The sequence below is a fragment of the Ranitomeya variabilis genome, chromosome 3 (genome assembly GCF_051348905.1).
Source record: "Ranitomeya variabilis isolate aRanVar5 chromosome 3, aRanVar5.hap1, whole genome shotgun sequence".
In the NCBI taxonomy this organism is placed as follows: Eukaryota; Metazoa; Chordata; class Amphibia; order Anura; family Dendrobatidae; genus Ranitomeya; species Ranitomeya variabilis.
The window spans coordinates 198,554,302-198,576,682 of record NC_135234.1 but is presented as its reverse complement, the minus strand read 5'-3'; the positions used below and the strand labels follow the sequence as shown (position 1 = coordinate 198,576,682).

The window sequence follows — 22,381 nt, the reverse complement described above, 5'->3', positions numbered from 1 at the left end:
CACCTGGGGCTGATGTGAGACCCCCTGTGGCGACGGTTCCCCTGGGTCTACTATCTCCATCCACACAATGGGCCTAGGCTGGTAGAACAGTGGATTGATAGGATGATTGCTTTACATGTACTCTTAAGCTATGTGCACACGTTCAGGTTTTTTTGCGTTTTTTCACGTTTTTTGCGATAAAAACGCTATAAAAACTAATTAAAACACATACATTATGCATCCTATCATTTAGAATGCATTCTGCATGTTTTGTGCACATGGTGCGCTTTTTTCCGCGAACAAAACAAATTAATTTGCGGATTTTCTTCGTTTTTCGCGCAATTCTATGCATTTGGAAAAAAACGCACACAAACGCGTCAAATACGCATCAAAACGCCTCAAAAACGCGAAAAAAAACGCATGCGGTTTTCTGGCAGAAATGTCCGTTTTTTGTCAGGAAAATTTCTGCAAGAAATCCTGCTGTGTGCACATACCCTTAGCAGTCTCCTGTCTGGCCTTAGGTATGCATAAGATCTATTAAACCAACCTATTGATCCAATCATAATTTATGTGCTGTCAATAGCATAGAACTCCGTCCGTAACACTATATTGCTCACAAAAAGCAGTGTAACAGAAATAGCACACAATGCTCACATAATACAAAAATCATATTTTATTAAACCAATTAAAACAATACATTTACAATAGTAACAATCTTTCCCTAAGTACCTCAGACGTAAGGGACCCCAAGGCTACTACTTTTACCTCACATAGTATAAGCGCAATGAATATGGTCACAATCAGTATATAGTTTTAGCTTTGTAATAATAGCCTGATAATAGCCCACAATAAATGTAGAAGACCGGATACGGCGTCAATTGCACTGGCCACTTTACAATTTATCTCACAACTACCACAGCACTAGATAACAACTATAATCATATGGCCCTCATATTCTATCTGGGATAGACTTGTTCCTAAATGCCGGGTAGGGAGATACATGAATAGCACCGCAATACTTACTATGCGTGATAAGAGTGCCCGGTCCCTCTGCCCCTTTTACACGCACGCTCGGGTGATCTTCGAGTATTTGTTAGTATTCGGAGATTAAGTTTTCATCACCGCAGCTGAATGATTTACAGCTATTAGCCAGGCTGAGTACATGTGGGGGTTGCCTGGTTGCTAAGGAATCCCCACATGTACTCAGCCTGGCTAGTAGCTGTAAATCATTCAGCTGTGGCGATGAAAACTTAATCTCCAAACACTAACAAATACTCGGAGATCACCCGAGCGTGCTCAGGAAAACCCAAGCAACGAGTATACTCGCTCATCACTATTTATTATAAGATATAGGTCTACAATTAAATAAAATTAATCAAATTATGACTTTAAGGCATTAGCCAATATGTCAATATTTTTCAGTATAAGAAAAGCTAAGTAGAAATGCATTTTCTAGAAATATATTTAGAATTTCTAAAACCTGAAAAATGTCTTCGAATTAAGTGCATGGTTTTCTTTCAGAGGACAGAAATAATACAATTAAGATATTGATGTATCCACCATATATTTATTCCAGGTGTCTGTAGATGACTTTGAGCTAGCTGGAAAGGGTCTGTATCGTGCTCTGACCATACGAGAAAAGTACATGAAAGCATCCTACCAGCAATACCCAAGAACAGTATCCCAATATCTCCGAGACATTGAGGGTGCAACTTGGAAAGAGCAAGATGAAGTACACCCAGGTAAGACAAGAAAGGTTTTGAGATGTTAAAGGGAACATGTCAGGTCCAATAATGTTATTAACCAGCATGTATAGGGTTAATCTGCAGGTTTATAGTACTGAAAGTGCAGCACCCCAGAGAAAATGAACTTGAGTGTGGGCAGCGTGATGACATAGGTCTCGGTCCCCACCATCTTAGAGAAGGGCATGACAGTGATTGGTTTGCTTTCTGCGGCGTCACAGGGGCTATAAAGGTGCGTGCACGCCGACCGCCATCTTACTTCTGCCGATCTCAGCATAGGGAGAGGTTGCTGCCGCTTCGTCAGAAGAAGGGATATAGTTAGGGAGGGAAGATTAACCCCCAAACCGCTTGTGCTGTAGCGATTTCCACTGTCCAACACCACTTTTTTTGCAGGGACAGTGGAGGCTATATCTTTGTGCATCAGCTCTGTAGCTTATTAGGCTGCCTTATAAGGCTCCCTGATAGCTGCATTGCTGTTTGCACCCTGCTGTGCAAACCAACTGCTTTTTTAAAAGCAAAAATCCTTTTGCTCCTTTCTGCAGTTATCTTGTTTATTTGTCCACACTTTTGTGTGCAGCAGTCCGTTGTATTGCTGCCATACTTGTCCTGAGATCATTGTAGGGAGATAGAAATTGTACTACAGTCCTTGGATTTTTTCAGATATCTTCCAGCCACTTTCTGCCACTTACATTGTGTTGTGTTATACACTGGGCCTCAGTTGTGGTGCTGTTTCCCCCCAAAAAAAGGGAGATTCAAATTGTCACAAAGTGGATATACGTCAGTTCTGTTAGTTTGTCGTATATCAGCCAGCCACATTCTGCCACTTACATTGTGTTGTGTTATACACTGGGCCTGAGTTTTGGTGCAGTCTCCCCCCAAAAAAGGGAGATTCAAATTGTCACAAAGTGGATATACGTCAGTTCTGTTAGTTTGTCTTATATCAGCCAGCCACGTTCTGCCACTTACATTGTGTTGTGTTATACACTGGGTCTGAGTTGTGGTGCAGTCTCCCCCCCAAAAAAGGGAGATTGATATTGTCACAAAGTGGATATACGTCAGTTCTGTTAGTTTGTCGTATATCAGCCAGCCACGTTCTGCCACTTACATTGTGAGTGTTATACACTGGGCCTGAGTTGTGGTGCAGTCTCCCCCCAAAAAAGGGAGATTCAAATTGTCACAAAGTGGATATACGTCAGTTCTGTTAGTTTGTCTTATATCAGCCAGCCACGTTCTGCCACTTACATTGTGTTGTGTTATACACTGGGTCTGAGTTGTGGTGCAGTCTCCCCCCCAAAAAAGGGAGATTGATATTGTCACAAAGTGGATATACGTCAGTTCTGTTAGTTTGTCGTATATCAGCCAGCCACGTTCTGCCACTTACATTGTGAGTGTTATACACTGGGCCTGAGTTGTGGTGCAGTCTCCCCCCCAAAAAAAAGGGAGATTCAAATTGTCACAAAGTGGATATACGTCAGTTCTGTTAGTTTGTCGTATATCAGCCAGCCACGTTCTGCCACTTACATTGTGTTGTGTTATACACTGGGCCTGAGTTGTGGTGCAGTCTCCCCCCAAAAAAAGGGAGATTCAAATTGTCACAAAGTGGATATACGTCAGTTCTGTTAGTTTGTCGTATATCAGCCAGCCACGTTCTGCCACTTACATTGTGTTGTGTTATACACTGGGCCTGAGTTGTGGTGCAGTCTCCCCCCAAAAAAAGGGAGATTCAAATTGTCACAAAGTGGATATACGTCAGTTCTGTTAGTTTGTCGTATATCAGCCAGCCACATTCTGCCACTTACATTGTGTTGTGTTATACACTGGGCATGAGTTGTGGTGCAGTCTCCCCAAAATAAAAAGGGAGATTTAAATTCTCAACAAGTTTATATACACCTTCTACCTTGTTTTACAGTACCATATAATGGTTGTTATTTTGGTTACATTTTCCCAAAAATGAGGAAGTCTGGTGGAAGAGGCCGTGGGCGGTCGTTGCCAGCTGGTACTGATGGTGGTGGTGGTGGTGGAGCATCTGGTGGTAGTGGGAAAAGCAAAATAGCACCTAAGGCTGGAGGTGTTGAGCCAGCGTCATCGTCTGGCTACACAAGGCCTCGAAGGCTCCCTTATCTTGGAGTAGGAAAACCGCTTTTAAAGCCGGAGCAGCAGGAAAAAGTTTTGGCTTTCCTTGCTGACTCAGCCTTTAGCTCTTTCGCCTCCTCTTCAGAAAGTTCAAAATATAAAAGCAGCGAGTCGTCAGTGGATGCTCCCGGTCAGGAACAAGACGTTTCCTTGTGTCCTTCACCCAAACCAAAATTGAAGGATGCGTCAGGCGACACTACAGGTTACTCCATGGAGCTCTTTACACATACCATGCCTGGGTTAGAAAGGGAAATTGTTAACTGCCCATTACAAGATGAATCGGACATGGAGTGCACTGATGCACAGCCACAGCTAGATTATTATGCTGTTCCATTGACTCAGATCACTAAATTGCCCTCGCAATGTACTCAGCCAGAATCTGACCCTGATGAGACTATGGTGCCCCGTCCCGAACGCTATAGCACCTTACACGGTGACACAGAGGAAGGTGCACATGACATTGAAGAGGAGGTGATAGATGACCCAGTTGTTGACCCAGATTGGCAGCCATTGGGGGAAGAGGGTGCCGCTGCCAGTAGCTCAGAAGCGGAGGAGGATGATCCGCAGCAGCCATCTACATCGCAACAGCTGTCATGTGGCAGGCCCGTATCAGGCCAAAAACGTGTGTAAAAAACAAAAACAGTTTTAGGACAGCATGGCCATCCGGTGAAAGTAGCACAGCGTGCAATGCCTGAAAAGGTATTCGATAGTAGGAAGAGTGCAGTGTGGCAATTTTTTAACCAAGATTTGGGCCTACTAACTGTGTCAGCCACTACTTACAGTTTTCCTCCACTGAACAAAGCAATGCCGCCTGTTTAGTCCTGTTACCAATTTTGAACTGCATTTAGCCTACTTACTTTTTTGGGCCTACTAACTGTGTCTGCCCCTCATTACATTTGTCCTCCGCTGAACAAAGCAATGCCGCCTGTTTAGTCATGTTACCAATTTTGAACTGCATTTAGCCTACTTACTTATTTGGGCCTACTAACTGTGTCAGCCACTACTTACAGTTTTCCTCCACTGAGCAAAGCAATGCCGCCTGTTTAGACATATTACCAATTTTGAACTGCATTTAGCCTACTTGCAGATGAAAGTGCAGGTTCCTTCATCAGGTGGGGGGGCATACTCGTTGGCGACGTCACTGGCACAGGGCCCCTCATAGTACGCAAAAGTGTCTCTGCCAGTGGGAGGTGCCACCCGCCGTCAAACACACCGCCGTACTTTGAGGGGCCCTGTGCCAGTGCTAATGCCAATGAGTGGGCCCCCCCTGCTTGCTCAGGATCACAGCACTTGCAAAGTTGAAATACTTACCTCTCCCTGCTCCACCGTCGTGATGTATTCCGCGTTTCCTGGGCCCACAAAAATCTTGAGCCAGCCCTACCCCCCACAACTTTAGCCAAATGACCCCCAGTTTTCAATGCCTAACTATTATTACAAAGTGAATTAAGATTGACAAGCTTCAGTAATAAGAATTGATGTTTTTGGCATTAAAATGGGCACTGTAGGTGTTTTCCTGTCCTCCACTCACTGCCGACTTTGATTCGCCATTGACTTGCATTGGGTTTCGTGTCTCAGTCGGCCCCCGACTTTATGCAATAATCGGCCAATTTCACCCGACCTGACTTTTGACAAAGTCGGCTTTCGCGAAACCCGACTCGATCCGAAAAAAGTAAAGGTCGCTCAACTCTATGTACGAGCAGTGAAATTATGGAACGTTCTGCCACATGATCTTGTAATTGTTGATACACTAGGAAACATTTTTATTTCTTGAACAATGGATCAACATGTTAGGCTATAGGTTGTAGTTGATGGACTTATGTCTACCTGAAATCTTAAAATCTATGAAACAAGTATATAAACATATAGGTTACATTGATCAAGTGTCATTTTCTCACCGTTACTTTGCGCTCAGGTTATTATAGAGGATTATGCTGCTCTATTATATGCACTTGGGTAATAAATCATGTCATTCGACTGCAGATTCAACTTTTTGACCTGAGCTGTATTTATTCATACTGCTTAAACAGCATTTCCTATATTTCCGTCTATTATTAGAATTGCCTCCTTAGCAAACATGACTGTCTTAAGAAAGCTGCAAGAAGTTCATATTTCCAGCAGCTTCTCTTTTAGCCTCACGGTAGGAAACTTGTAGTGGCCAAAAGTATGAAAAAAATGACACATATTGTGGTGTAGGGCGGCTGCGTGAAGACCCCATCCACTGACCATATGCCCTAATAAAGCATCTGTACTTCATTGACACTTAGGCTTGCCATCTACCTTCCAGAATGGAGAGTTGCTCTGTAAAAATTGTACATCTAGACTTATGTATTATAGGCTAGCCATTAAAAAGTATCAACCACTGAGGACTCTCAAATCTTAATATTTTTATATTTACTGTCTAAGGCCTTTTGTATGCAGTCTCTTTTTTAAGGGTCACAACTACGGGCACACGCACCCTTTTGTATTCAATGGTGGTGCGTCCATGTCAGGTTTTTATATAGACCGTCAGACATGTCAGTTTTTTTGGCGCAAGCAAAATGTGTGCTGCACATGTTCACACTGATGACACACGGATGACACGTACTGGCACCTGGGAACAAGCTGTACAGTTTGCGCTGTTCCAGGACGCTGGCAGCTGAAGGTAGCTCTCACTATTGTTTTATGCTTCCTCTGAGATCAGTGCGACCAGGCGACAATGATGGGAGTTGTATTCAGCAGCAGCTGTGTAACTCCTGTGTAAAATAAAAATGAAATTAAAAAACAGCACGGAAGTTTTCATAACCAGCAGAGGGAAAGCCCATGGCTGAAGAGAATCTGGGAAAAGGGGCAATACTCCATAAGATTCCCAGGCTATTAATAACAGCTCACAGCTGTTTGCTTAGCCTTTACTGGTAAATTTACGGTGGAACCCCAGAATAAAAATGACATCGTGAAGTAAGCCTGGGAATGCACCTTTAGTGACCTGCATTAACCTCTTTTAACGTCACCATTCGTCACTGAAGCTGCCTCATTGTCTCATGGTTTTCAGCCTGGATGGTCACATCATGTCACTATTCAGGATGTAAACCAGATGTTACAGAGGTGGATTACGGCATTGGACAGTGTTGCTAATCTTCACTTTGGACAGGTGAGGCGTATGGTTGTTTATCATTTTTGTTTTTTACAGGTGACAAGGGATTCAATGGATTAGGCGTAAGGTGAGTAAAACTGTGTGTTTTTATTTTAAATGAATGTATAAAACAGGGTGTTTTGCTTTATTTAAAATAAAGGATTTTATTCTTGGGGTGTGTTTATTTCAATACTTACTATGGAGTTAGTAATTGGGCTGTCTTATAGACGCCTCTACATTACTAACCCCTGGGCTTGATGTCACCTAACAATGCAAAGGTGATATCAACCCCAACCCTATAACCCCACTTGCCACTGCCACTGGGCAAGTGGAAAGACTGAGGCTAAGCACCAGATTTGTGGCATCTTCTGGAAGCGCCATTTCTGGGGTGGCTTAACGCTGATGCTGGTAGCCTGGGTGGGGAATGTCGCAATGTGACACGACCCAATGGGGGTCTGACAGGGGACAGTGCAACACACACACAATGGGATGGAATTGGGAGAGGCAGGCTGTACTGACAGGGAAATGGAGAATGGTCACCACCTGAGCTCAAACCTGAACCTGTCCCTGCACTCCCCTAATGCCATAACTGGGTCCTTCCCCCCACCGCCATCAGGAACCTCATCCCTTGCTGTCATCTAGCACTGCCCTGGCTAGTGCACTGAGCGGCAAGTGGCTCTAGCCTCACCAATCCAGATAGTACCACACAGGGGACAGTGACTAACACAAAAGGTACAAAGAATAAACACAAGCTTCCAGGCACTGCTGTCAAGCTCCACACCGCAGATGACACAGAAACAGGACTCCAAACACCAGAAGTAGCTGACACCAGAGAGTTGCAACTGCACTGCTGGTCTCCATAGAGAAACTCTATCACCAACAGTCAGCTGATGCATCAGGTGACCATTTAAAGGATGGTGGGAGTGGTCAACACCCACATAAGCTGACCCAGCAACTCCGCTGGTCCTGAAAGGAAAAAAGCTACATTTAAAACAGAGTGGAACCAGATCTGCCACAAATCCAAAATTGGATTGTGACAGGGAAAGTAATATCTCTGGCCCCTTCCCAGGCTGTTAATATCAACCTACAGCTGTTTGTTTAGCCTTTGCTGGTTTGAATTTATAGGGGGACCCTACATCATTTTATTTCTGAGTTCCCCAGTAAATTTACCAAGAGAGACAAAGCAAACAGCTGTGAGCTGTTATTAATAGCCTAGGAACCTTTCGGGATATTGACCCTTTTCCTAGATTATTAACAACAGCCCCCAATGGGATTTCCCTATGCTGGTTATGAAAATTACACTGGAGCCCACTCCGATTTTTTAATTTAATTCTTTTTTTACACAGGAGGGACACAGCTGCTGCTGAATACAACTCCCATCATTGTCGTATGGTCACGTTGATCTTAGAGAGACCAAGCGACAATGATTCGAGCTGCCTTCAGCAGCTGGCGCCTGGGATCAGTGTGAACAGTGCTGCTTTTCCCAGGTGCCGGTACGTGTCACACGGACATACAGACTGCACACCGATGCCACACTGATGTGAAACACAGACACAGAAAGCAAACGGACACACAGATGTCACATACGTACTTACGGATGGTACACGGACACGGGCCATGGATCTCACCAGTACTGCTTTTTCTTGTACAGGAATCACTAGGATGTGTGAAGGAGGCCTTACACGGAACCCATATATATGTTACATGGATGGATATTCATATGTTTAATAATGTAGCAATTACAGATAAGCAGCTGCACTATAATATAGCATATAGGTTCTTTTATGGTGTTGAAAAGTAAAATCAGTCCATGTTATTCTATAATAAAAAGCAGTATCCAAGCATTAACCCCTTCATGACCCAGCCTATTTTGGCCTTAATGACCTTGCCATTTTTTGCAATTCTGACCAGTGTCCCTTTATGAGGTAATAACTCAGGAACGCTTCAACGGATCCTTGCGGTTCTGAGATTGTTTTTTCGTGACATATTGGGCTTCATGTTAGTGGTAAATTTAGGTCGATAATTTTTGAGTTTATTTGTGAAAAAAACGGAAATTTGGCGAAAATTTTGAAAATTTCGCAATTTTCACATTTTGAATTTTTATTCTGTTAAACCAGAGAGTTATGTGACACAAAATAGTTAATAAATAACATTTCCCACATGTCTACTTTACATCAGCACAATTTTGGAAATAATTTTTTTTTTGCTAGGAAGTTATAAGGGTTAAAATTTGACCAGTGATTTCTCATTTTTACAACAAAATTTACAAAACCATTTTTTTTAGGGACCACCTCACATTTGAAGTCAGTTTGAGGGTTCTATATGGCTGAAAATACCCAAAAGTGACACCATTCTAAAAACTGCACCCCTCAAGGTGTTCAAAACCACATTCAAGAAGTTTATTAACCCTTCAGGTGTTTCACAACAGCAGAAGCAACATGGAAGGAAAAAGTGAACATTTAACTTTTTAGTCACAAAAATGATCTTTTAGCAACAATTTTTTTATTTTCCCAAGGGTAAAAGGAGAAACTGGACCACAAGTTGTTGTCCAATTTGTCCTGAGTACGTTGATACCTCACATGTGGGGGTAAACCACTGTTTGTGGGCACGGCAGGGCTCGGAAGCGAAGGAGCGCCATTTGACTTTTTCAATGAAAAATTGGCTCCAATCTTTAGCGGACACCATGTCGCGTTTGGAGAGCCCCCGTGTGCCTAAACATTGGAGCTCCCCCACAAGTGACCCCATTTTGGAAACTAGACGCCCCAAGGAACTTATCTAGATGCATAGTGAGCACTTTAATCCCCCAGGTGCTTCACAAATTGATCCGTAAAAATGAAAAAGTACTTTTTTTTCACAAAAAATTTTTTTAGCCTCAATTTTTTCATTTTCACATGGGCAACAGGATAAAATGGATCCTAAAATTTGTTGGGCAATTTCTCCTGAGTACGCCGATACCTCATATGTGGGGGTAAACCACTGTTTGGGTGCACGGCAAGGCTTGGAAGGGAAGGCGCGCCATTTGACTTTTTCAATGGAAAATTAGCTCCAATCGTTAGTGGACACCATGTTGCGTTCGGAGAGCCCCTGTGTGCCTAAACATTAGAGCTCCCCTACAAGTGACCCCATTTTGGAAACTAGACCCCCCAAGGAACTAATCTAGATGTATAGTGAGCACTTAAAACCCCCAGGTGCTTCACAGAAGTTTATAACGCAGAGCCATGAAAATAAAAAAATATTTTTCTTTCCTCAAAAATGATTTTTAGGCCGGAGTTTTTTATTTTCCCAAGGATAATAGGAGAAATTGGACCCCAAATGTTGTTGTCCAGTTTGTCCTGAGTACGATGATACCCCATATGTGGGGGTAAACCACTGTTTGGGCACACGGCAGGGCTCGGAAGGGAAGGCACGCCATTTGGCTTTTTGAATGGAAAATTAGCTCCAATCATTAGCGGACACCATGTCGCGTTTGGAGAGCCCCTGTGTGCCTAAACATTGGAGCTCCCACACAAGTGACCCCATTTTGGAAACTAGACCTCCCAAGGAACTAATCTAGATGTGTGGTGAGCACTTTGAACCCTCAAGTGCCTCACAGAAGTTTATAACGCAGAGCCATGAAAATATAAAATTATTTTTCTTTCCTCAAAAATGATTTTTTAACCCACAATTTTTTATTTTCCCAAGGGTAACAGGAGAAATTGGACCCCAAAAGTTGTCGTGCAGTTTCTCCTGAGTACGCTGATACCCCATATGTGGGGGTAAACCACTGTTTTGGCACACGTCGGGGAGCGGAAGGGAAGTAGTGACGTTTTGAAATGCAGACTTTGATGGAATGCTCTGCGGGCGTCACGTTGCGTTTGCAGAGCCCCTGATGTGCCTAAACAGTAGGAACTCCCCACAATTGACCCCACTTTGGAAACTAGACCCCCAAGGGAACTTATCTAGATGTGTGGTGAGCACTTTGAACCCCCAAGTGCTTCATAGAAGTTTATAACGCAGAGACGTGAAAATAAAAAATGTGTTTTCTTTCCTCAAAAATATTTTTTTAGCCCAGAATTTTTTAATTTTCCCAAGGGTAACAGGAAAAATTTGACCCGAAAAGTTGTTGTCCAGTTTCTCCTGAGTACGCTAATACCCCATATGTGGGGGTAAACCACTGTTTGGGCACATGGCGGGGCTCGGAAGGGAAGTAGTGACGATTTGGAATGCAGACTTTGATGGAATGGTCTGCGGGAATCATGTTATGTTTGCAGAGCCCCTGATGTGCCTAAACAGTAGAAACCCCCCACAAGTGACCCCATTTTGGAAACTAGACCACCCAAGGAACTTATCTAGATGTGTGGTGAGCACATTCAACCCCCAAGTGCTTCACAGAAGTTTACAACGCAGAGCCGTGAAAATAAAAAATCATTTTTCTTTCCTCAAAAAAGATGTTTTAGCAAGCAATTGTTTATTTTCACAAGGGTAACAGGAGAAATTGGACCCCAATATTTGTTGCCCAGTTTGTTGTGAGTACGCTGGTACCCCATATGTGGGGGTAAACCACTGTTTGGGCGCACGTCAGGGCTCGGAAGGGAAGTAGTGACATTTGAAATGTAGACTTTGATGGAATGGTCTGCGGGCGTCACGTTGCATTTGCAGAGCCCCTGATGTGCCTAAACAGTAGAAACACCCCACAAGTGACCCCATTTTGGAAACTAGACCCCAAAAGGATCTTATCTAGATGTGTGGTGAGCACTTTTAACCCCCAAGTGTTTCACATAAGTTTATAACGTAGAGCCGTGAAAATAAAAAATAATTGTTCTTTCCTCAAAATTATGTTTTAGCAAGTAATTTTTTATTTTTGCAAGGGTAACAGGAGAAATTGGACCCCAATAGTTGTTGCCCAGTTTGTCCTGAGTACGCTGGTATCCCATATGTGGGGGTAAACCACTGTTTGGGCGCACGTCGGGGCTTGGAAGGGAGGGCGCACCATTTGACTTTTTGAACGCAAGATTGGCTGGAATCATTGGTGGCGCCATGTTGCGTTTGGAGACCCCTGATGTGCCTAAACAGTGGAAACCCCTCAATTCTAACTTCAACACTAACCCCAACACACCCCTAACCCTAATCCCAACTGTAGCCATAACCCTAATCACAACCCTAACCCCAACACACCCCTAACCACAACCCTAACCCCAACACACCCGTAACCCTAAATCCAACCCTAATCCTAACCCTAATCCCAACCCTACCCACAACTGTAACCCCAACACAACCCTAACCCTATCCTTAACCCTAACCACAAGCCTAATCTTAACCCTATTTCCAACCCTAGCCCTAATTCCAACCCTAAGGGTACCGTCTCACATAACGATTTACCAACGATCACGACCAGCGATACGACCTGGCCGTGATCGTTGGAAAGTCATTGTGTGGTCGCTGGGGAGCTGTCACACAGACCGCTCTCCAGCGACCAACGATGCCAAGGTCCCGGGTAACCAGGGTAAACATCGGGTTACTAAGCGCAGGGCCGCGCTTAGTAACCCGATGTTTACCGTGGTTACCAGCGTAAAAGTAAAAAAAAAAAACGTACATACTCACATTTTGGTGTCCTTCAGGTCCCTTGCCGTCTGCTTCCCGCTCTGACTGAGTGCCGCCGTACAGTGAGAGCAGAGCGCAGCGGTGACGTCACTGCTGTGCTGTGCTCTCACTTTCCGGCCGGCCCTGCGCTTAGTAACCCGATGTTTACCCTGGTTACAAGTGAACGCATCGCTGGATAGCTGTCACACACAACGATCCAGCGATGACAGCGGGAGATCCAGCGACGAAAGAAAGTTCCAAACGATCTGCTACGACGTACGATTCTCAGCAGGGTCCCTGATCGCTGCTGCGTGTCAGACAACAGCGATATCGTATGGATATCCCTGGAACGTCACAGATCGTACCGTCGTAGCGATCAAAGTGCCACTGTGAGACGGTACCCTAACTCTAATTCCAACCCTAACCCTAAGGCTATGTGCCCACTTTGCGGATTCGTGTGAGATTTTTCCGCACCATTTTTGAAAAATCCGCAGGTAAAAGGCACTGCGTTTTACCTACGGATTTCCAGTGGATTTCCAGTGTTTTTTTGTGCGGATTTCACCTGCGGATTCCTATTGAGGAACAGGTGTAAAACGCTGCGGAATCCGCACAAAATTGACATGCTGCGGAAAATACACAGCGTTTCCGCACGGTATTTTCCGCACCATGGGCACAGCGGATTTGGTTTTCCATAGGTGTACATGGTACTGTAAACCTGATGGAAAACTGCTACGAATTCGCAGCGGCCAATCCGCTGCGGATCCGCGGCGGATCCGCGGCGGATCCGCTGCGGATCCGCGGCAATCCGCTGCGGATTCGCAGCCAAATCCGCACTGTGTGCACATGCCCTAACCCTACCCCTAACCCTAACCCTACCCCTAATTCTAACCCTAATTCTAACCCTAGTTCTAACCCTAACCCTAGCAGAAAAAAAAAAAAAATATTTTATTTATTTTTATTATTGTCCCTATGGGGGTGATAAAGGGGGGTCATTTACTTTTTTTTAATTTTGATCACTGCGATAGGCTATATCGCAGTGATCAAAATACTTCTGAAATGAATCTGCCAGCCGGCAGACTCTGCGGGCGCAGTGCGCATGCGCCCGCCATATTATAAGATGGCGGCGCCCATGGAGAAGCCGGACGGACATCGGGAGGCCAGGTAAGTATGAAGGGGGGGGTGATCGGATCACGGGGGGGGGGACCGGAGCACAGGGGGGGGGGACCGGAGCACAGGGAGGGGGCACCGGACCACGGGGGGATCGGACAGGAGGACGGAGGAGCGGACAGAACGAATTAGGGGGGCGGACCGCGCACCGGAGCACTGGGGGGGCGATTGGTGGGGTGGGGTGGGGGCAGATTAGGTTTTCCAGCCATGGCCGATGATATTGCAGCATCGGCCATGGCTGGATTGTAATATTTCACCGTTTTTTTGGGTGAAATATTACAAATCGCTCTGATTGGCAGTTTCACTTTCAACAGCCAATCAGAGCGATCGTAGCCACGGGGGGGTGAAGCCACCCCCCCTGGGCTGAAGCACCACTCCCCCTGTCTCTGCAGATCGGGTGAAATCGGAGTTAACCCCTTCACCCGATCTGCAGGGACGCGATCATTCTGTGACACAGCATATGCGTCACAGGTCGGGAAGGCACCGACTTTCATGACGCATACGCTGTGTCACAGGTCAGGAAGGGGTTAAAGCCATTATCTCAATCATAAGTGGCTAAAATTGCAAAGTGCTTGTACAAACAAAAAACTTTTTACTTGTTATTAAAAATCCTCTCTGTTCTCAAGAGTGGAGGGATTTAAAATTCTATTGTTTACTGCTTGCTGCCCAAGTTACTGGCCACCTCTGCACTCTCTCAGCAGTGGCCGGTCTCCTAGGAAAGGAGTACAGCACTTAGAAACTCTTTCCAGTAGTCTTTCTAAGAGGCTTCAATTGCAATTGTTTTTTTTACTTGAACAAGATGCTAGTCCAGCATTGAAACACATTGTGGAAATACTATTTAACTCATCTTGGACTCAAGGATTCTTCTTTATAGCAGCGCACCCTGGTATCGCGTTATTGCCCAACTTGGTCAAGGACATTGTTTCAGCATATATTTGTCATAAAATGCAAGGGGCAAGACAGGTACATCATTTTGAAACAGATTTAATTTGATCTTCTACAATGTAAAATCTTGTACTACTAGTATGGATTGAGTGGTCACTCTCAAATGGGATCCCCCCCCCCAAAAAAAAAAAAAAAAGCATATGCAGTACACCTTAAGGGTATGGCTCCACGGTACGGCTTGCCGGCGGGCTCGCCGCAGCGGCGAAGCCGCTCGGAGCTAAGCCCCGCCCCCTTTCTGGGACGCGATGGTGCCGGATGTGTACAGTACACATCCGGGATCATCGCACCCCTCGCCATAGGGCCCTGTGATATGCCTTGCGGGGACGCTGCGTCCCCGCAAGGTGTACGGACATGCTGCGTTCTGAAAAGACGCGCAGCATGTCCGGAGTCGCAGGGCCGCCGCGTGCGGGTTTCCACGCATAGTGGAGACGGGATTTCATAAAATCCCCTCCACTATGCAGGAACATCTGGACGCTGCTTGTTTGACGCTGCAGCGTCAAACAAGCAGCGTTTACGTACCGTGGAAACATACCCTAATACATCTTTTTATAGTTTGTAAGAAACTCATTATGAATGTTCACACTTTTGGTTTCCCACATTTTGGTGACTAGTATAATGAACCCTTTTCTTTCCATACAGCCTTTACACCTCCAATTTCCAAGGGAGAAGATCCTTTCAGGATGGATAATCTGCCTGCAGATCTAGGATACAAACTTCAGGTCAAAAATGGTGTGGTTTTTGTCTACCCAGATGATGATGCTCTGGCAAAAAACAAACCAAAGGATCTCAACTACCCAGATATCCATGTCTTTATAGACGATATGAACTTCTTATTAACACTTATTGCCCAGGGACCTGTGTAAGTACAACTAGGCCAAGTCTCATTATTTCATTATATGAAATGTAAAAAAATTTTTTGTCTGACTCTATGGTTTTATCGTTTTCAGAACCTTGTCCCATATAAGAGGGAATGGAGTTGGGTTTTTGCTTTTAACTATAAATTACCTGAGCTCATAACTATAGAGCAATCCTGTTTACCTTCATACCAATAATTTATAACATTCATTTTCCCTTTAGTTACCACTAGAGGGCACTCCCTGCATAAACATGTATACAGAGCATTGTTTGTCCACTATTAGACAACCACAGCTTAATCAATTCAGTACCCCAATTAACATAAAAGCCCATGCGTCTATAGTCAACCCTCAAAACTATGCTGTTCCAGTGGTGTCAGTGTTCTGATTCTTGGCAGTAATATGCCATTGTTGTGTCACGACTCGAGCCAACCTCAGCTAATGCATGGCTCCTATTTGGCTGCAGATCATGATAGTCCGTCAGTGCTGACGTCCATTCTAATGAAATTATAAAGGCTGCAGCTAATGAGCAGCCACTCACTTGCTGCTGCTGACACATGAAACACAAAGTCATGTCACTGCTGGGAACAGCAGTGCTAGTATTGCTGGAATGACAGTGCTGCAGGAGGTGAGTACTGTATTTATTTAAAGGAGCATTCAGATCTCCAACATCCTGTCCCAATATGTAGTAGATGTAATAATAATAATATTAGCAAATAATTAGAATTAGAAATGTAGTATAGTTCTTCTGATTCGCTATGTCGCTTAATCCATATGCAGGGCAGGGCAGAAGCTTAGATATCCATGGTTACAACCACTAACAACTAACTGTCACTATATGAATGGTCATAACCATGGATACCTCAGCTACTGCAAAGCCCTGCACATGGGGTAAGCGACATAGCTTATCAGAAGAACTATATTATATTTCTTATTGGAGGTATTTATTACTACTATTATTTTAACACCCACTACATATTGGGATAGGATCTTGCAGATTGGAATACCCACTTAAATTCAGGTCCTGAATTTATTAGGCTTGGGATGTCCAGTTGTGGACAAACCCTTTAATGAGTTCAATTGCAAATGTGTAAATAAAGTAAGCTTCACTGAAAGGTGCTGGTTAGGCTACGTTCACATTTGCGTTGTTGGGCGTTGCGTCGGCGACGCATCAGCGACGCAACGCACAACGCATGCAAAACGCATTGTTTTGTGACGCATGCGTCCTTTTTTGGCATGTTTTTTGACGCACAAAAAATGCAACTTGCTGCATCCTCTGCGACCTGACGCTTGCGCCAAAAAAACGCATGAGTCACAAAACGCAACACAACGCATGACCATGCGCCCCCCATGTTAAATAGGGGCGCATGACGCATGCGTCGCCGCGGCTGCGCCCGACGCAACGCAAATGTGAACGTAGCCTTAGACAGCTGTACTGATTTGTCTTGCGTTTTTTGGTATAGGGGAGTGAAAAATACTGGTAGGTTAATGAAAAAAAATCTGCAACATTGTTTTTCTTTTTTTTTAGTTTCTTTTTATGTGCCCCTACTGGAAATTGACAGCTACAGTGGAGAAAATAAGTATTTGATACATTGCCAATTTGGCAAGTTTTCCCACTTACAGTGCCTTGCAAAAGTATTCGGCTCCCTGGAACTTTTCAACCTTTTCCCACATATCATGCTTCAGGCATAAAGATACCAAATGTAAATTTTTGGTGAAGGATCAACAACAAGTGGAACAGAATTGTGAAGTTGAATGAAATTTATTTGTTATTTTAAATTTTTGTTGAAAATCAAAAACTGAAAAATGGGGCGAGCAATATTATTCAGCCCCTTTACTTCCAGTGCATCAAACTCACTCCAGAAGTTCATTGTGGACCTCTGAATGATCCAATGTTGTCCTAAATGCCTAATGATGATATCCGTATCCGTATAAATGCACCTGCTCTGTGATAGTCTCAGGGTTCTGTTTGAAGAACAGAGAGCATCATGAAGACCAAGGAACACAACAGGCAAGTCCGTGATACTGTTGTGGAGAAGTTTAAGGCTGGATTTGGATACAAAATGATTTCCAAAACTTTAAACATCCCAAGGAGCACTGTGCAAGCGATCATATTGGAATGGAAGGAGTATCATACCACTGCAAATCTACCAAGACCTGGCCATCCCTCTAAACTTTCATCTCAAACAAGGAGAAGACTGATCAGAGATGCAGCAAAGAGGCCCATGATCACTCTGGATGAACTGCAGAGATCTACAGCTGAGGTGGGACAGTCTGTCCATAGGACAACAATCAGCCGTACACTGCACAAATCTGGCCTTTATGGAAGAGTGGCAAGAAGAAAGCCATTTCTCAAAGATATCCATAAAAAGTGTTGTTTAAAGTTTGCAACAAGCCACCTGGGAGTCACACCAAACATGTGGAAGAAGGTGCTCTGGTCAGATGAAACCAAAATTGAACTTTTTGGCAACAATGCCAACCGATATATTTGGCATAAAGGCAACACAGCTCATCACCCTGAACACACCATCCTCACTGTCAAACATGGTGGTGGCAGCATCATGGTTTAAGCCTAATTTTCTTCAGCAGGGACAGGGAAGATGGTAAAAATTGATGGGAAGATGGATGGAGCCAAATACAGGATCATTCTTGAAGAAAACCTGTTGGAGTCTGAGACTGGGACAGAGATTTGTCTTCCAACAAGACAATGATCCCAAACATAAAGCAAAATCTACAATGGAATGGTTCACAAATAAACGTTCTGAGGTAGTGACCCTTGTTACAGCTAGGGGGCGCTGTTTGTGCTCTCCAGAATGCGCACGGAGGCATAGTGAGGGCATACTGCAGACACAGGTGTGGCTGTAATTAGAATGGTGAAGCAGTGACTGATTAAAAGCCCTGTAGTAGAGGGGAAGGTGTGTCAGTGTTGGTTTGGAGGCAGACAGAGCAGTTGTCTGCAGAGCTCTTTCTGTGTTTAGCAACACAGAGGCAAGAGGAACCAAGGGGACTGACACCCTGCATCCCGGGCTGTCTTGTGTTTGCCAGGCTGCAATCCGGAGGATAGCGTGTGGTACACAGCGTGAGTGAAGAGACTTGGTAAAGGTGTGCAGTTGCCCCAGGGAAACTGGACAAAGGGAAGTCTGGCCTGTGTAGGGACTGCAAACTAAAGTCGTTTACTGTGTATTTCTAATGGACTGTGTGAAGAAGCCGTGTACTGTGTATTTTCCATTGGTCTGGATGAAGAAGCTGTTTACTGTGTATTGCTAATAGACTGTGTGAAGTAACACAATAAAGGAACGTTTTGTTTGAACTTGCTTGGGTCACTGCCGTTTCACTGCATATGGTCCTACCGCTGAATCACATATGGTGGAAAGAATGTGGGCCATGTGAACTAAGGCATACCCCAGAGAGTGCTGCAGATTGTTGTGCAAGTCTGCTGAAGAAATGGAGGAACTTTTGGAGCAGGTTATGCTCAATCAGCAAAGGATTCAGCAAGAGGTTCTTCAGCAGCAGGGGATGCAGTTGCAGCAGCAGAGGCATCAGGAGGGGCTGCAGTGGAAGCTAGCAGAGCTTCAGCATGTTAAAAAGCAGACCCTAAAGTGAGGGGTGAACAGCAGAGTCCTGAAGAGACCCCAAAGGTAAGGGGTGATCATTGGGTGTACCAGTGGTCTTATGTAGGACTCGGCCTGCCAGGTCTCAAGCAAATGACTTATTGCAATTGGTGGACGAGTGGCTCCAGCCTGAGTTCTGTTCCCCGTATGAGATGATGGAGAGAATCGTGCCTGACCGAATGGTGAGGGCTCTGCCGGCCCGCCAGGCAGCATTGGGTCGGGCTGAGGGACCTAGGCACCCTGGAACTGCTGATAGAATTGATTGAGCGGTATAAACCCACTCAGGATGTGGCACCAAAGCCCGAGTATGGGGCTAGTAACTGTAAGGTGACATCTAAGCCCATGGACTGCGGGGACACTGGTCAGGAGTCTATGTGTGCCCAGCCAGTCTGTATCACCACTATGGGCACAGCCAGTAACGAACCAGAATTGTGCCAGGTACTTGTGAATGGGTGCCGAACAGAGGCTCTCCTGGACACGGGGAGTAAAGTGACTCTGGTCTATAGATCCCTTGTTGCTGGGGACAACCCCAAAGGACCGAAAGTGGAGGTGATGGGTATCTACGGGGAAATCCGGGAGTACCCGAACGTAGAAGTTAATTTTTCCACACTATGTGGGGACATTAAGCATGTGGTGGGAGCGGCAAAGACCCTTCCATATGGGGCTGTGTTGGGGATAGATTTGCCCCTGTTTTGGTCCCTGTGGGAAACCAGGGTCAATCCTCTCATGGAAAGTGTTGTACCGGGTGCAGAACCCAAAGATATTGAGATACCTGCCACAGGGGTCGACAACATAGGGACAGAGTGTAATCCCGATAGGCTCCCCCTAGAGGTAATGGCAGGAGAAACTAAAGATGTTGTTTCAGGCGTAGAACCCGAAGATCCTAAGATGTATGCCACAGGGGTCGCCAATTTAGGGTTAGAGTGTAACCCCGATGGGCTTCCCCTAGAGGTTGTGGCAGTAGAGGTCGTGGGGGCCCCATTGAACCCTGAGCTGGAGGTGTTCCCTGGTAAGGTCGGGACAGCTCAGATCCAGGGTCCCACACGGAGACGCAGGTATAAAACATGCAGGTATGAGAATAGCCGGGACTGTATGCTCGCGGAGGTGACTGGGGATGTGCACACGAGGAACCCTCTGGCACCAGTCAAGGATGGGGCCGGGGGTCAGGGTAAATTAGATAGAGCGCTCGCTAGACAGCAGTGTCGGGAGGCTCAGGTTCTGGTGCGACGTAATACAAATATATGCTCGGACTTGCAGGCACGGTCCACGGCGTTTCAGCATGATATAGTAGTCACTGAGCCACGAGTAAGGGTACAGAAGAAACTGTACCAGGGGCCCAAAAGCAGATACTTAGGTGACAGAATGACGCGCGGGGTTAGTGAACCCAAAATAAACAAGGTCGAGACCACCCAAAACTGGCCCAAATCTGCAGTTAATCAGAAAAGAGGGCTTGGCTTCTGCAATGGAGAATGGGGGGGTGGTCCCATAATGAAATATGGAGGATAAACGCAAAGGGGAGGGATGCATGCGCCGATCGATGGTTCCGGTCCCTACTTTGGTTTCTTAATGTAGTGTCGAGCAGGGATGTCACAGGGGCATACTGATGCCCTGTCTTTCGCCCATATGGGGTAACAAATGTTCAACCCCATAGGTATGATCGGGGGGAGGATATGTGAGGTAGTGACCCCTGTTACAGCTAGGGGGCGCTGTTTGTGCTCTCCAGAATGCGCACGGAGGCATAGTGAGGCCATGCGGGCATACTGCAGACACAGGTGTGGCTTTAATTAGAATGGTGAAGCAGTGACTGATTAAAAGCCCTGTAGTAGAGGGGGAGGTGTGTCAGTGTTGGTTTGGAGGCAGACAGAGCAGTTGTCTGCAGAGCTCTTTCTGTGTGGAGCAACATAGGGGCAAGAGGAACCAAGGGGACTGATACCCTGCATCCCGGACTGTCTTGTGTTTGCCAGGCTTCAATCCAAAGGATAACGTGTGGTGCACGGCGTGAGTAAAGAGACTTGGTAACTGCAAGCGATTGCCCCAGGGAAACTGGACAAAGGGAAGTCTGGCCTGTGTAGGGACTGCAAACTAAAGTCGTTTACTGTGTATTTCTAAAGGACTGTGTGAAGAAGCCGTGTACTGTGTATTTTCTATTGGTCTGGATGAAGAAGCCGTTTACTGTGTATTGCTAATAGACTGTGTGAAGTAACAGAATAAAGGAACGTTTTGTTTGAACTTGCTTGGTCACTGCTGTTTCACTGCATATGGTCCTACCGCTGCATCACAACGTATCCAAGTGTTAGAATGGCCAAGTCAAAGTCCAGACCTCAATCCAATCGAGAATCTGTGGAAAGAGCTGAAAACTGCTGTTCATAAATGATCTCCATCAAACCTCACTGAGCTCGAGCTGGTTGCCAAGGAAGAATGGGCAAAAATTTCAGTCTCTCAATGTACAAAACTGATAGAGACATACCCCAAGCGACTTCCAGCTGTAATCGCAGCAAAACGTGGCGCAACAAAGTATTAAGTTAAAGGGGCCGAATAATATTGCACACCTCACTTTTCAGTTTTTGATTTTCCACAAAAATTTAAAATAACCAATAAATTTCGTTCAACTTCACAATTGTGTCCCAGTTGTTGTTGATTCGTCACCAAAAATTTACATTTGCTATATTTATGTTTGAAGCATGATATGTGGGAAAAGGTTGAAAAGTTCCAGGGAGCCGAATACTTTTGCAAGGCACTGTAAAAAGAATGAAGAGGTTTGTAATTTTTATCATAGGTACACTTCAACTGTGAAAGACAGAATCTAAAAATAAAAAGCAGAAAATCACATCGTATAATTTTTACATAATTAATTAGCATTTTATTGCATTAAATAAGTATTTGAAACAATAGAAAATCAGCACCCTCCAAAGATTTTCTATTGGGTTCAGGTCTGGAGACTGGATAGGCCACTCCAAGACCTTGAAATGCTTCTTACGGAGCCACTCCTTAGTAGCCCTGGCTGTGTATTTTGGGTCATTGCTATGCTGGAAGACCCAGTCACAACCCATTTTCAATATTCTTACTGAGGGAAGGAGGTTGGTTGCCAAAATCTTTGCGATAGGTGACCCCATCCCAGGGCCGCCATCAGGGCAATACTGCCCTTACTACTGTATGGGGCCCGGTGATGAGGAGCAAAAAGGGGGGCCCGAACACGCTGGCAGCTCGGGCCCCCCCCCCCCTATTTGCTTCTCCTCATCGGGCCCCTGGACATTTTGTTCAAGGCTTCCAACCCCCTATGCA

The 22,381-nt window shown here is 45.2% G+C and overlaps 1 protein-coding gene across 1 annotated transcript in view; it reads left to right on the top strand.

Annotated features, from left to right (window-relative positions):
- AMPD1 (adenosine monophosphate deaminase 1) overlaps positions 1–22,381 on the top strand; it is a 130,433-nt gene that overhangs the window by 17,238 nt on the left and 90,814 nt on the right. Inside the window, exons 4-5 of the mRNA XM_077294971.1 lie at positions 1,556–1,721; positions 15,274–15,493. Coding sequence (XP_077151086.1) covers positions 1,556–1,721; positions 15,274–15,493 — 386 coding nt within the window. The remainder of the gene's footprint in view (positions 1–1,555; positions 1,722–15,273; positions 15,494–22,381) is intronic.